Source organism: Phacochoerus africanus, chromosome 11 (assembly GCF_016906955.1).
Source record: "Phacochoerus africanus isolate WHEZ1 chromosome 11, ROS_Pafr_v1, whole genome shotgun sequence".
Lineage (NCBI taxonomy): Eukaryota > Metazoa > Chordata > Mammalia > Artiodactyla > Suidae > Phacochoerus > Phacochoerus africanus.
Window position 1 is genome coordinate 102,204,502 of NC_062554.1, and position 15,422 is coordinate 102,219,923.

The 15,422-nt window shown below is 37.9% G+C and overlaps 1 protein-coding gene across 1 annotated transcript in view; it reads right to left on the minus strand.

The window, feature by feature from the left end:
• CCDC146 (coiled-coil domain containing 146) overlaps window positions 1-15,422 on the minus strand; it is a 125,675-nt gene that overhangs the window by 92,143 nt on the left and 18,110 nt on the right. Inside the window, exon 2 of the mRNA XM_047752028.1 lies at window positions 13,862-14,028. Coding sequence (XP_047607984.1) covers window positions 13,862-14,017 — 156 coding nt within the window. The 5' untranslated portion in view covers window positions 14,018-14,028. The remainder of the gene's footprint in view (window positions 1-13,861; window positions 14,029-15,422) is intronic.

Here is a 15,422-nt window from a genome sequence, read left to right on the forward strand (position 1 = left end):
CTACGTCAGATCCACCTTATTCTAAACAACGTGATAATGTGCCTGAGTCACCTCGCCTTGGCCTCCTACCTCCTTTCACAGGCAAGAGTCCTTCTCCTGGGCGAATGCTTTTCAAATAGAAACCAACCAATCCAGAGTCCACACCCTCAACCATCTCCTTTATTGGGACCTCATGCTTGAGTCACTATGCAGCTGCCCTAATCATCCCAGCTGCCCTAATCATCCCAGTGCCAGGTGCCAAACAACTGGGGACATCTGCTGTGCCCCAGAGCCTGCTGAAATTATTCAGAGTAGCCAGTCCTAAGCTGCTTACCCTGCCAGACTCATTCCTTCCCAGGGAAACCACAATAGAGTTTCTTGCCACTGTTTCTCTCTCTCTCTTTGCCTCCGGTCCAACCTGGTGCTTCCCCCTGTGCTCCCCCCACCCCACCCCTGTGACATGGCACGTCTCCTTCTTTTAGGAACTGTGAGTAATGAACTATCATTTCAATGGCGGTCATCTCCTGACCTGTTTCCCTTCCCATACCTCATGCTTTCCATCAATATACTACCTTTTAAAACAGTCTTAAACATATGGAAATAAGCCCCACTTCACTCACGTTAAGGTCAATGTAAATAAAGACTATGATGAAATAACATTTTCCTGCCATCAGAGTGACAAAGGTCCAAGAGCCAGACGGTACACAGAGCTGGTGTGAGTAAAGAGACATTCATTTATTATTAGGGGTGACATAAATTCTTACAACCTTTATGGAGAGCGTCATGGCAGTAAAAAATGTTTTCTTTAAATACACAAACTTATGAGCTGGCAATCCCGCTTCCGATGAATTGAAAGTACATATTCAAAAGAATTGAAACAGGGTCTTGAAGAGGTATTTGTACACCATGTTCATGGCAGCATCATTCATAATAGCCGAGAGGTGTAAGTAACTCCAGTGTCCACTAACAGATACATGGATAAACTAAATGTGGTATATATACTCAATGGAATATTATTCAGTCTTAAAAAGGAGGGAAATCCTGTCATATGCTTTACATGGATGAAACTTATAGACATTATGCTAAATAAGCCAGTCAAAAAAGACAAATGCTGTAAGATATGAGGTTTCTAGAGTAGTCAAATTCATAGAAATGGAAAGTAGAATGTGGTTGCCAAGAGCTGGAAGTAGGGGGAAATGGAAGGTGTTGTTTAACGGGTACAGAGTTTCAGTTTTGCAAGATGGAAAAGTTATAGAAGTTGGTTGTACAACAGTGTGAATATACTTAGCACAACTGAACTGTACACTTAAAAATATTTAGGATGGCATATTTTATGTTTTGTCTATTTTTTTCCACAATTAAACATTTTTTTTTTCAATGAACAAGTCCATTGATGTAGCAATCCTGCTGTTAGGAATTTGTCCTTTTATTTTTTTTTGTTTATTTATTTTTTAAATTTTTTTTGCCTTTTCTAGGGCCGCTCCTGCGGCATATGGAGGTTCCCAGGCTAGGGGTCTAATCGGAGCCATAGCCTCCAGCCTACACCAGAGCCACAGCAATGCGGGATGCGAGCCACGTCTGCAACCTACACCACAGCTCACGGCAATGCCAGATCCTTAACCCACTGAGCAAGGCCAGGGACCTAACCTGCAACCTCATGGTTCCTAGTTGGATTCGTTAACCACTGAGCCACGATAGAAACTCCGAATTTGTCCTTTTAATAGGATCATTTTAGTGTGAAATGATGCCTGTGTAAAGTTATTGACTCTCTCATTATCTGTAATAGCAAAAGGTTGGAAATAATCAAAATGTGTTATAATAGGGAACTCAATAAAGTATGTTCCATTCATGCTTTGAAATACTATGCAAACATTAAAAAGAATATAACTGGAGTTCCCATTGTGGCTCAGCATTAATGAACCTGACTAGTGTCCATGAGGACATGGTTCATTCCCTGGCCTCGCTCAGGGGGTTAAGGATCCATTGTTGCCCTGAGCTGTGCTGCAGGACAAGGCCAATTCTCCTCTAGTGATTGTTAACACTGGCACCCTAGAAGCTAGGGATCTGAGTTGCAGGTGAATGGTATGGAAGGGGAAATGGAGTACAAGGAGATGACAGTGGAAGGGGTAACTCAGGTCGGGCCTTCAGCATCACAGTTGGCACTGATAACCCACACAGTGGTTACCACCCATCCATTTTCATCACCATCATTCCTGGGTCAACGATAGCATCTTGTTTGTAAGACATGCAGGAGGTGACCCGCCCAGCTGAGGTAGAGGCTGTCAAAGAGGCAGACTGCACTGTCCGCCTCTACGTCATGCACCAGAAGCCCCCGGCTGAGAAGCTCATGGATGGAGATCAAGTTCATCAAGGGACCTAAAGGTCTTGGCTTTAGAATTGCAGGAGGTGTAGGAAACCAGCACATCCCCAGAGATAACAGCATCTAAGTAAACCTTATCAAAGGCAGTAGCGCTCATAAGGATGGGAGGTTGCAACTTGAGGCAAGATCCCACCTGTCAACAATGTGGGGCTGGAGGACGTCATGCAAGAGGATGCCAGAAGCTGCCCTGAACTTATGATGTTGTTTCCCTAAAGGTGGCCATCCCCAGCAATGCCTACCTGAGTGACAGCCCTGTTCCCCCCAGGCGCAACAGCCGGTGAGAGCCCTGCAAACCCCAGAGCTCCGCATGATCCATCCCTGTTACCCCCATCATATCTCTGATTCCTTTTCAGATACTTCCCATGAATAAGCCACAACCTCTGTCACTTCCTAAGGTTGGAGAATAGATGGAAAATCAGTCTCTACAGAACTAGAAAAGCCTCTCTCTCCCCAAAGAAGGCACAGCACCAGATGGTTTTATGGCTAATTTTTATCAAATCCTCATGGGATAGACTATTCTTACTCCTTCTGAGTACAGAAAAAGATAAAATAATTCACGTTTCATTTTATAAGGGCATTTGAAAATGCTCACAAAGATAGGCATAAAAGCAGGAAAGTGTAGGCTAGTTTTGCTTCTGAATGGAGATATAAAAGTTTATATCAAAGTTGCAAAACGAACACAGTTGCCTATTAAGGGAATAACATTGTCACAAAGCAAGTTTTATTTCAGAGAATTAAAGCTGGTTCCTATTATGAAAAAAAAAATAACACCTGTTCACAGTGATTATGTAAAAAGATAGCATCTGAGTTTAGATTATTATTTTCAATACTTAAATCAGCTTGCTACAACAGTAGCTAAAGAATCAATGAAAAATAAAGAGATACTTAAAATTTTATTCAATATGTAATTAAAATGAACACACAGGCATGCAGGCACACACAAACTAGGTTCTCATTATGTCAGTAGAAGTATGAGACAAAGAAATGGGAAATCAAGGAACATTAACCACACAGATGAAGGGACAGAGGAGCTGCTGAGGTAAGACGGCTCCCTGTTGCATTTCCCTCTGGTTCCTGACCCGGGGTCTGCCGTGTGATCCACGCTCAGGAAAGATTTTTGGAATGAGCAAAGGAAGGTAACTTCACAGGATAAGGAGGCAGAGGAACTGCCAATTCCTCTCTGTCCCCAATTTTCAACAGTCTTTGACTCCCACTGCCGCTGATCCTATGTTGAGAAAGCAGAGCTTTTCTGACAACACCCCAGATTCCTGGCCAGAATCATCTTGAAGGTGCCAAGGGTCAGGATACCCTAACACGGGACCTTCCTTTCTCTTGGCCTGGGTTCTTGTGCAGTGATTGAATTTAGGGGTGTTAATCTGCTTTGCAAAGTAGACTATGGCTTCTCTTTCTGCAATCCGAATAGAAATCTCTAATCTTTGTAAATGGATATGAGCCATGTCAGTCCCTCAAATGTTTAAGTGTATTCCAGGCATGACCCATGGTCTTCTTCCACACTGGAAAGAGTTAAAATTTTCCACCTTACTGTCCAAGGATAAGAAGAAAAACCAAAAACTTGATGGAAAAAATGGAACCTATCTGTATTGTTTAATAAATTACCAGTCTGTTTAAAGTTTCTTGACAGCCAAACAAAATCTTGAAGCATTATCCCTGCAAGGAATGAAGGAAAAGTGAAAACATGCCAACAATAGCAGGACTTGTGGAAATATTTTGAAAAGAAATTTAAAAATGCATGTTCTCTAAGTACAGCTATTAGGTGTGATAACTAAGAAACGATAAGGAAACCAAAAGAAATATTTAAATAGAGTGTTAAAATATTTATCTTTATTTTTTCTTTTTATCTACAGTTTACTTAAAAAATCAACTTGTAAAATCCTAAAATAGCAATGTTTAAATGTGGGAATGTCGAGTGAAGAATGACAGGTGAAATGTGTGCTGGGGGAAGAGACAGGGGACTGGGTTCCATGCCTGGCTCCACATCTACCTAGCTGTGCAAACTAAGGCAAGCCTCAATCTTCCAGAACCTTTAAGATAGAATTAATGGTATCTCAAGCTTCCTATTCCTTTGGAATTACTATGAAAATTAAATTACATACTTGAAACTACATTGACTGTAAACCCCTTAAGGGTGGGAATCTCATATTTTCATCTTTGTAACCAGTTACTTGATTATTTATTCATGTATGAAATAGAAAACATTTTCGATCTTAGAAAAACATTTAAAGTGTCAGTACAGAATATCTCAAAAAACTCATCGGTAACTCTATTGAAGGTCCAGGCTTGCACATGAAGGAGGATTTAGTAGCATCAGAAAATTACCCATATTTTCAGATATCAATTTAAAAATTTTATTAAACATTATGTCTTGGCTATTGTGAAACAACCCAAATGTCCATTGACAGATGATTGGATTAGGAATATGTGATATATATACACAATGGAATGCCACTTAACCATAAAAAAGAAAAAAATAATGCCATTTGCAGCAACATGGATGGAACTAGAGACTCATACTGAGTGAAGTAAGTGAGAAAGAGAAAGACAAATACCATATGATACCACTTATGTCTGGAATCTAATATATGACACAAGTGAACCTTTCCACAGAGAATAAAATCACAGACATGGAGAACAGACTTGTGGTTGCCAAGGGGGAGGGGGAGGGAGTGGGATGGACTGGGAGCTTGGGGTTAATAGATGCAAACTATTGTTTTTGGAATGGATTAACAATGAGATCCTGCTGTGTAGCACTGAGACAAACTGTCTAGTCACTTATGATGGAGCATGATAATGTGTGAAAAAAGAATGTATACATGTATGTGTAACTGGGTCACCATACTGTACAGTAGAAAAAAATCATATTGGGGAAATAACAATAAAAATAAATAAATTTTTTTAAACATTCCAAAATTTATTTACCCTGTTACTCTTCTTAAGAGGACAAAAATATAAGAAAATATCTTCTGAACATGTGAATATTCTAGAAAAAGAAATTATTTTAAAGGTATGGAATTAGGTAAATGATGGCAATATCTTTTTATAAATGCGCAGTAGTAGACTGTGCTGTTATTTAACAGCAGAAGCAGCAATGTGCAATCCTTCCAGAAAAGCAATGTGAATACTACCAAGAACGTGCCATGTCTGTATTTCCAGCCCAAAGACTTCCCTGATAAGCTTGAGCTTCAGTACCTGTAATCCCTCTCAGATGCATTGCTTCTTCTGAATTCCCATACTCCAGTCATTTTCCTAAATCAGATATCCAAATATCGATTGAGACTCTTTCCTCTCCTTCACCCCATCCCCACTCATTCAGACACTAAGTTGAGAATTTTATACCTCCGTAATATCTCTCCTATACATATTCTATCCTTTTCCCCATTGCCACTGCCTTGGTTCAGTCTCTCTTCACATCTTACCTTGATTACTGAAAATGGCATCTAGTGGGTGATGTGGTGGGAATGGAAAAGAGGCCAATTTTAATAGATATTTAAGAGCGAAAACCAACTGACAGAATACAGGAGAAGAATTAGGTTGGGAAGAGAAAAATGGATTTAGTTCTAAGCATGTTTAGTTTAAGGTAACTTGGGGTCATCCAGGTGAAGATATTCCAAGTATGTGCATGTGGTGTGGGCAAACCATAAGAAAGAAAAAAAGGGATATGGATGAACTATCCCCTCATGTCCTACTGCCTCCATAAAGCTTTTTCCAGACCATCTCAGACCACAGGGATCACTCCTTCCATTCAATTCTAATCACACTGTTTGCACCTTCCAGATTCACAACCGTATATTATTGCCTTTTGCTATTTAACATGTCATGTTTCTCATTTCCCAAATTAAGCTTCTAAAGAATAGTAACCTTCTATATGCTTTTCTTTTTTTTTTTTTGCCTTTTCTACTGCCGCTCCCGTGGCATATGGAGGTTCCCAGGCTAGGGGTCTAATCGGGGCTGTAGCCACTGGCCTATGCCAGAGCCACAGCAACGCGGGATCCAAGCCACGTCTGCAACCCACACCACAGCTCATGGCAAAGCCGGATCCTTAACCCACTGAGCAAGACCAGGGATCAAACCTGCAACCCCATGGTTCCTAGTCAGACTTGTTAACCACTGTGCCACGACGGGAACTCCCTTTTTTTTCCCTTTTTTTTTCTCTCTATATGCTTTATGCCTATGAACACCCACAGTGTCTAGCACTCTGCAGACCACTCGAGACGCTCAAAACAAAGAAGCTGAAGGGATAAATTTGAATAAATTTTAATAGCTTTAATACTAATGATAAATACCTTCTAGCACATAGAGGCTACTGAATTAATATCTTAAATGATTAAGACAAGGTCTCCCACTATTCTTCAAAAACTTCTTGCTATCTCAATTCTTTTCCAATCTGACATGCAACTAAAACTTGAACACAAATATACTTATTACACATTTTGTAAGGGGTTCAACAGTTGATAGTTTTATATAAAACCTGTTTCAGTGAAAAGGTCACATATCAACCAGAAGAATCCATCTTTATCTACACAGCCATAATACTTGCATACCCCACACTCTACACTTTTACTTCCTTAGTGTTTCCCTCTAGTGTTCACACTGCCCCTTGTGCCTCCTAATGCTCCTGTGCTACCTTTTCTCTACCCCTTGATTAAGTCAGGTCAAAGACTGGCACAAGAATTTTTTAAAGGAAGTGAAGAGAAGGGGGGAGCAGACTAGTTCTGGTGAAAATCAAAAGAGCCAAAAGGCTTAGGCAAGATAATTTCATGTTTTGATAATGGCTCTTGGCATCAAGACAAGAATAACTTTATGGCTTCCAAGTCTTGGAAAAGTTCAACCTCTAACACACTGACATTTGACAGCAAAGGTCACCCTTAGAAATCAGTGCTACTTTATATAACCATGTACAGATTGAATTGATATCCTGACTTGAGGAATACCATAAAAGGTAAAACTTACATTAAGCCTGAATGTGCAACAGATATGATGCTTTGGACGAAGGGCACAGACACTATTTGTTAATTTCCTTTGGCTGCCCCCATGTCATGTCTTATGTTAAAATATTTTAACCATCTTGAGTTTATTTCTGTGTGTGGTGTGAGGATGTGTATTAGTTTCATTGATTTATATGCAGCTGTCCAGTTTTCCCAGCATCACTTGATGAAGAGACTCTCTTTCCCTTTGCTGGGCTGGGGATCGGATTCATGCTACAGCAGTGAACCAAAGCCACAGCAGTGACAATGCTGGATTCTTAATCTGCTGAGCCATCAAGGGATACCAGGATACTATTTGTTAAAAGAATTATTTTAAAATACTAAGTATTTACCACTTCTCTCTGTGCAAGTTCTTAAGCCAGGTGCTATATAAAATACAAATAAAATAACACATGGTATTGGATGAAAAAGAGTTACATTTGGCCCATCAGAGTGTATATCTTAGTTTAATCTTCTTGGAAGGCCATTTGAAGGTATCGACTAAAGCTGAATATAAACCTACACTATGACACAGTAACCCTATTCCTAGGTATATACCCAAGAGAAATGAATTCATAATTTCAAGGTATGAACAAGAATGATAGTGGAAATTTATTCATGATCATCCAAAAAAGGAAACAACTCAAACCTCTAAACAGAATAGAAAGGACAAGCAAATTTTGGTATATTTACACAAGAGAACACTATACAGCAATTTTTAAAAATTGAACTACTCCCAAATGCAATGCTTTGAATGAATTTCATCTAGTAAATGATTAGCCAAAGAAGTAAGACACAAAGAAAAACATACTCTATGATTTCACTCATAAGATTTTTAATTAGAAGCAAATTTAATAATAGCTATAAGTTAGAATAGTGGTTAATTCTGGTGGGAGAAATGACTAGAAAGTGTCTCAAGGGATACCTCTGGGTTTATTATATATTTACAAACTACATAAAAATTTATATTTTTAGAAGCATGTATCTGCTAATCCCAAACTCCCAAGAAATCCCTCCACCTCTTCTCCCCCTGGGCAAACACAAGTTTGTTCTCTATGTCTGTGAGTCTGTATCTGTTTTGTAGATAATTTTATTTATGGCATATTTTAGTTGCCACATTTAAGTGATACCATATAGTATTTGTCTTTCTCTTTCTGACTTCATTTAGTAGGGTAATTTCTAGGCCCATCCATGTTGCTGCAAATGGTATTATTTCATTTTTATGGCTAAGTAATATTCCATTGTATATATGTACCACATCTTTATCCATCAATCTGTCAATGGACATTTAGATTGTTTCCATGGCTTAGCTATTGTGAATAGCATTGCTATGAACTTTGGGGTGCATGTATCTTTTAGAATTATGCTTTTCTCCATATATATGCCTAGGAATCGCATTACTAGATCATAGAGTAATTCTATTTTTAGTTTTTGAAGTAACTGCCATATGGTTCTCCATAGTGGTTGCACCAATTTACATTCCCATCAACATTTATTGTTTGCAGACTTTTGGATGATAGCCATTCTGATCAGTGTGAAGTCATACTTCAGTGTAGTTTTGATTTGCATTTCTCTAATAATTAATGACAGGGAACATTTTTTCATGTGCCTGTTGACCATCAGTATGTCTTCTTTATAGAAATGTCTGTTTAGGTCTTCTGCCCATTTTTTTATTGGATTGTTTGTTTTTTATATTGGGTCATATGATCTTTTTATGTATTTCAGAAATTAAGCTCTTGTATCTCTCATCTTTGCATATATTTTCTCCCAGTCTACAGGCTATATTTTATTTTGTTGATGTCTACCTCTGCTGTGTAAAAGCTTGTAAATTTTACTAGGTCCCATTTGTTTATTTTTGTTTTTATCTTTATTGCCCTGGAGGCAATGTATGATTTACATTGATTTATGAGAATGTTTTTGCCTATGTTCTTTTCTAGGAGCTTAATAGTGTCATGTCTTATGTTAAAATATTTTAACCATCTTGAGTTTATTTCTGTGTGTGGTGTGAGGATGTGTATTAGTTTCATTGATTTATATGCAGCTGTCCAGTTTTCCCAGCATCACTTGATGAAGAGACTCTCTTTCCCTGATTTTATATTCTTGCCTCTTTTGTCAAAGGTTAATTGACCATAGGTGTGTGGGTTTATTTCTGGGCTTTCTATTCTGTTCCATTGATCTGTATGTCTGTTTTTGTACTAATGCCACACTGTTTTGATTACTGTAGCTTTGCAGTATCATCTGAAGTCTGGGAGGGTTGTGCCTCCAGCTTTCATCTTTTTCCTCAAATTGCTTGGCAATTCTGGGTCACTTATGGTTCCATATAAATTTAATGATTATGTGTTCAATTTTTGCAAAAAATAATCTGAGTAATTTTATAGCAATTGCATAAATCTGTAGATTGCTTTGGGTGGCACACCCATTTTAACAATATTAATTCTTCCAATCCCAGAGCCTAGGATATCTTTCTATTTTCCAGAATCATCTTCAGTTTCCTTTATCAGTGTTTTATAGCTATCAGCCTATAAGTCTTTCACCCCCTTAGCCAGGTTTATTCCCAAGTATCTTATTCTTTCTTTAAAGGGTTTATTTCTTTTTTTAATGATGATTTTTATTTTTCCCATTATAGTTGGTTTACAGTGTAAAGGGATTATTTCTTTACTTTAGCTTTGTGATATTTCATTGTTAGTCTAAAGAAACGCAGCAGATTTCTGTCAGTTAATCTTGTATCCTGCTACCTTGCTGAATTCTAATATAAGTTTTAGTAGTTTTTATGTGGCGCCTTTAGGGTTTTCTATATATATAATATCATAGTATCTGCATATAATGACAATTTTACCTCTTCCATTCCAATTTGGATGCCTTTTATTTCTAGGAAATATATCTTGATCTGAGTAGAAATACAGTAGGAATGAAGAAGAGATACATTCAAGTGATGTTTAATGGAGATGTTTAATTCTCAAAATGACAAAGAGAACACAGGAGGAGAATTAGGATTGGGAGAATGATGAATTTAGTTCTGAACATTAGTTATAGGTGTAGGTGAAACAAATATCTGTACTCTGAGTATTTGCGAAGGTTACTATATATATGTTATACTTCAACAAAAAAATTTTTAATAAAAGTTTTCAATGGGAAAAGGAAAGTCTGTGAAGTTCCAGACCTCATAGTTAGGTACAATGGCAAAGTTGGCAGCAGGTGTCCAGTATTAACCCACATAGTCTACTGATGTGTGTCATGTGACTTAGTTCCCAAGCACCACTTTGACCATTAATCCCAAAGGTAAATTAACACAGTGAAATTCCTGCCTGGGTAAGTCTTATTGTTTAATGTGATCCTAAGGTCAGTGAGTAACTAAATTTTCTATGCAAAATATTTTGTGATGAGAAGATATTCAACAAATATCTGTTAATGACTCAGTCCCAAGTGAAAGGTGCAATCTACAAATGCTGTAAGATTTGACAGGTTGTAGGAAATACCATGACCTGGCTGCTCAGGGAAAGTTTCTCAAAGGACATGGGAACTGAGTCTAAAAGTTTAGGAACAGATGCAAAGCATGGTCCTGCCAAGTGTTTGATCTGATTTTTTTAGCTGGAGTAGCACAGTCTTTCAAAGGCAATGTGATTAGGAGGATTGTGGCCAGCTATGACTTTGTATCATGCTTTGTGAATATGTGCCAGTTTCCTAGCCATCTGAATATGGGAGAGTCCCTGCTATAGGGAGTAACATAAACACAAGATCACGATGGCCTAAGTGAATTATTAGATTGCAAACATAGTTTGGGCCCAACTTGCAGAGTGCCATGAATATTGAACACATTCTGTAGACAATATTGGATGAGATTGGATATTCTCCAATATTGGAGCTTTACATCCACATTTTACAACTCAGTAATCTTGGGCCAATTGTATGACTAGCATTAACCATAATAAATGCTGTAAGCAGCTTACGGTTCTTTCAATGTGATGTCAAGAATCTGGACCTTTGGAAGTGCATTTCTGACTGCTTTCTTTCACAGCTTCTATTTAGACAACTGAATGAGGATCGCTTATATAAAGTAGGTTTAAAAAAATCTTAAAGGAATGTTAAAATAGTTAGAAAATAAAACTATAGATGCCAATAGGAACAATCTCAGGGGTGTTTATTATAGAAATAAAGTTGTTTGAAGACAGTAATTCATGCAATATTTTGCTGGCTAGAGGAAGAGTTGTCATGCAGTAAAATTACTGATGTAATTATTCAAAAGGGTAGGACAGTTCTTTGACACTATAGGGCTGGTAATATCCAATGATTAATAATTATAACTTGCGCATACATGTGTATTGAGAAAAACTTGAAATGTTTACTAAATTGTTACACTGAAGATCAATATGCAGGAGTTGTCCTAAGTTCTTTGACTTTATACAGTAAACCTTTCATGCTTCTTTATCTGTGGCTCAAAAATACTTGACTACAATTTTTATTGTTGATATAACTTCTGGTAGAAATAAACTCTAGTTTGGTCTTATATTTTAATTGATAGAATTATTAAAGGTAGCTGTATAAAAGTAGAAAACCTATTGCAAAGTTGAACATATGATAAATTTTAGCAGAATAGAGAATCTTGATCATTTAAAAATATTAAGACTAGAGAAGAGTTTCCATTGTGGCTCAGTAGTAACAAATCTGACTAGTATTCATGAAGATACAGGTTTGATTCCTGGCCCCACTCAATGGGTGAAGGATCCAGCATTGCTGTGAGCTACAATGTAGGTCACAGACGCAACTTGGATCTGATGCTGCTGTGAGCTGTGATGTAGGCCGGCAGCTGCAGCTCTGATTCGACCCCTAGCCTGGGAACTTCCTTATACCGTGGGTGCAGCCCTGAAAAGACAAAACAAACAAACAAACAAAAAAGATTAGAGATATAAACTTGTGTTTGAAATATGTAAAGATGGATATAGAAATAAATATAAATTTGTGTCGATAAATATAATTATGCACCTATTTCCCAGCTAAGAGTATTTTGAAACAATGACACACCAATAGCAATGAGCAGGCCCAGCACTGAGATCCTACTTTTCAAATATGATTCTCCACTAAAAGAGGAACCAGTGATCCTTTGGGAAATGGCTGATCTTAGGATTGGAGCAACAACAATGCAAGATGAGCCTGGAACATATTATTATGAGAGTAAAAATGTACACAAAGTGTCATGGGATCCTGTCGAAAGGACAAATGAGCCTTTTTGTGAGGACGAGCACTGGCCATACCAGGGACAGCTGAAGCATCTAAATGAGTCATAGCAGTAACTATGATTTTAACTCATTTAATATAACAAAAACTCTGTAAGTTTACCCTGATGGATGGATGGACTGATAGGAAAAAGGAAGAAAAGAGAACATTCTTTCCTATTGAAGGAAGCCAACTAATAAATGTAGAAGAAAATGGTGGAATTAGAAATTGCCATTTGGCAACCACCATAGTAATAATTAATTTGAACAAGATTCATCAAGAGATATAAAAATAGTAGAAAATTTTAGGAGGAACAGGATACTTAAATAGTCTCAGATTATCTCCCCATAGGCACTTATTAATTTCAATCAGAAAAATAATAACTTTATAGAGAAGATACCTGGAAGTCATCACCTTAACCAAGTGATCAAAGATGAAAGCACAAGTAAAAGGACACGCTGACATCATGTGTTCCTGACATGATGTTTACATGTAAACACAAAATAAAAGCTCAGTATTAGCTGCAGCAATTGTTTAAAATATTTATACCAACAAAATATTTGGGTGGGGATTTGATTTTGCTTCTTGGTCTTAAGTAAACTCCAATTATGTTCTGATGTTTTTTAGCTTATTTTTATTATGACTATCAATTTTCTCAGATATTTTATTCAGTTATAGTCACATAAAGTTTAGAATTCAAATGTCCTCTAAACTATTTTCTCAAGGACAGCTCTCAAACATGACAAGTTGCATATGTAGTCAGTTATTAGTTTTAAAAAAAACAACAAATCTCTCCTAATACATGAGTATTTCCTAAATGTTCATCTTGCTTTTTAAAAAATTAGGCAATCAGACAAAAATCTAGCAATCATATTCCCTTTTTTGCTTCTCTTCTAATAGGCAACAGCAGATTTCAGGGCTCTACTGTAGTAGTTACATTTAGTTAGGTAACTGGATATTCTTTTTATCATTATATGACAAGATCTCTTTTCTCCATTTTATGTAAGTGAAATATATCCAATAATGAAAGAAACCTCTTTTATTTCATTTACCAACCCACAAAATGTACTTAACTGGTGGCATATATGCAAGTATTCCTTATTCTATGAAAGTATCAGAACCAACACTACTGCCTTAGTTCAGGATTGTGATAAGCGCAGGTAGGGGCTATTTTATTTTAAAGTTCTTCAAACTGCACCTAATTGCCTACAGGTTGCACAGAGTAAATTATTTTGATAGCAATGTTGGCTTCTGCTGAATTTTTAAGCAGATTCAGGTCCCACTATAGTCAATGTAAAGAGAAACCTACCTCGTGCAAACAAATGAAGGCTGGAGTTGTGGATAAGTCAACAAACCGCTCATCTTGGATGTTAATTGTGGGCGCCACAGCGTAAATGGGGTCTCCTTGAACCTTCTCTTTCTCCTCTTCCTCTTCTTGTTCTGTGTCTGTGGTACTGTCTCCCATTTCTCACAATTCTAAAATAAAACATTCCATATTCAGCTCTTTAGGGATGGCTTCCCTTAGAAGGTAAAATTAATGGAAAATAATCAAAGCAACTAGAGCAAGCTAGTCAATAAAATTAAAGGTCGGGAAACTTAGCTATAATCACATTCTTATAAATTTGTTGTAAGGATGCTCCCCACTGATACATTCAAATCAATAATTCTAATTTTAAAAAGTAGGCTATTGTTGCATCAATTGGAAAAAATTATATAAGTAGAATAGGAACTCCATGAGGGCAGAAACCTCATTTTGTTGATGGATTATTTGTACGAGGTTTTCAATTACTATGCATTGACTGGTTTAGTATATATAAACTTCATCCTTGAAACATAACATGAAGTTAATTCAAATTATTTTTGTGAAAATAAAAACCAACACACGGTGGTGCCCCATACTGCTTTAGGCACGCATCTTAGCACTCGGTCACCGGACTAATTGCTCAAAATCCACATTTGCTGCTATGGCCAGAGCTCAGGCCTATGCTTGTGTGCACTGCTGCCTGGCCTGCCTCTGCTGCTCACGTGCATGCTCAGTTGTTCCATCAGACTTCACTTACAAAAGGTAAGCTCAAAAATAAAATGATTAAGGGTTTCAAGATGGTGACACCAGATTAGGAAACCAAGCATGGGGCCCTTCTGACAGCAGGTCCTTGTATGACTGTATAGGTCACACACCTATGAAGCCAACCCTGTGTACTGTCCATTGATTTGCTCATGCAGTTAAGTGGAACAGGACTGGTTTCTTTCTTTTTTCTTTTTGGGTCTTTTCAGGGCCACACCAATGGCTGATGGAGGTTCGCAGGCTAGGGGTCAAATTGGAGCTATAGCTGCTGGCCTATGCCACAGCCACAGCAATGCAGGATCCGAGCTGTGTCTGCGACCTACACCACAGCTCACCACAACACCAGATCCTTAACCTACCGAGCGAGGCCAGGGATTGAACCTGCATCCTCGTGGATGCTAGTCAGATTTGTTTCTGCTGAGCCATGATGGGAACTCCGGGGAGCAGTTTCTTAAAGGACCCCTGTCTTGGTTGGTAAGGTCTCTGGCTCATTTTGGTGGCACTGGGATGGCTGCCTTCCAAGAGAGAGATGATATGGGGCCTCCGCTGCATAAGAGAATGCCAGTCTAAATGCTCTTTTGATCTCTGACATGTGCAAATCTGCACTCAACAGAAGAGCATACCTGCATTCATCTCTTGCCAGAGAAGATAACTCCAACTGCTATAATTTTAAGATCTGAATCTTCCATTGAACATATACGTACATGTCTATTTTATCACGTTAACTGCCCCTTGATGATAGAGATCCCCATCCTTTTAATACAGAAAGTATGTTGTGCAGTATGAATCCAGAAGGCACTGTAGG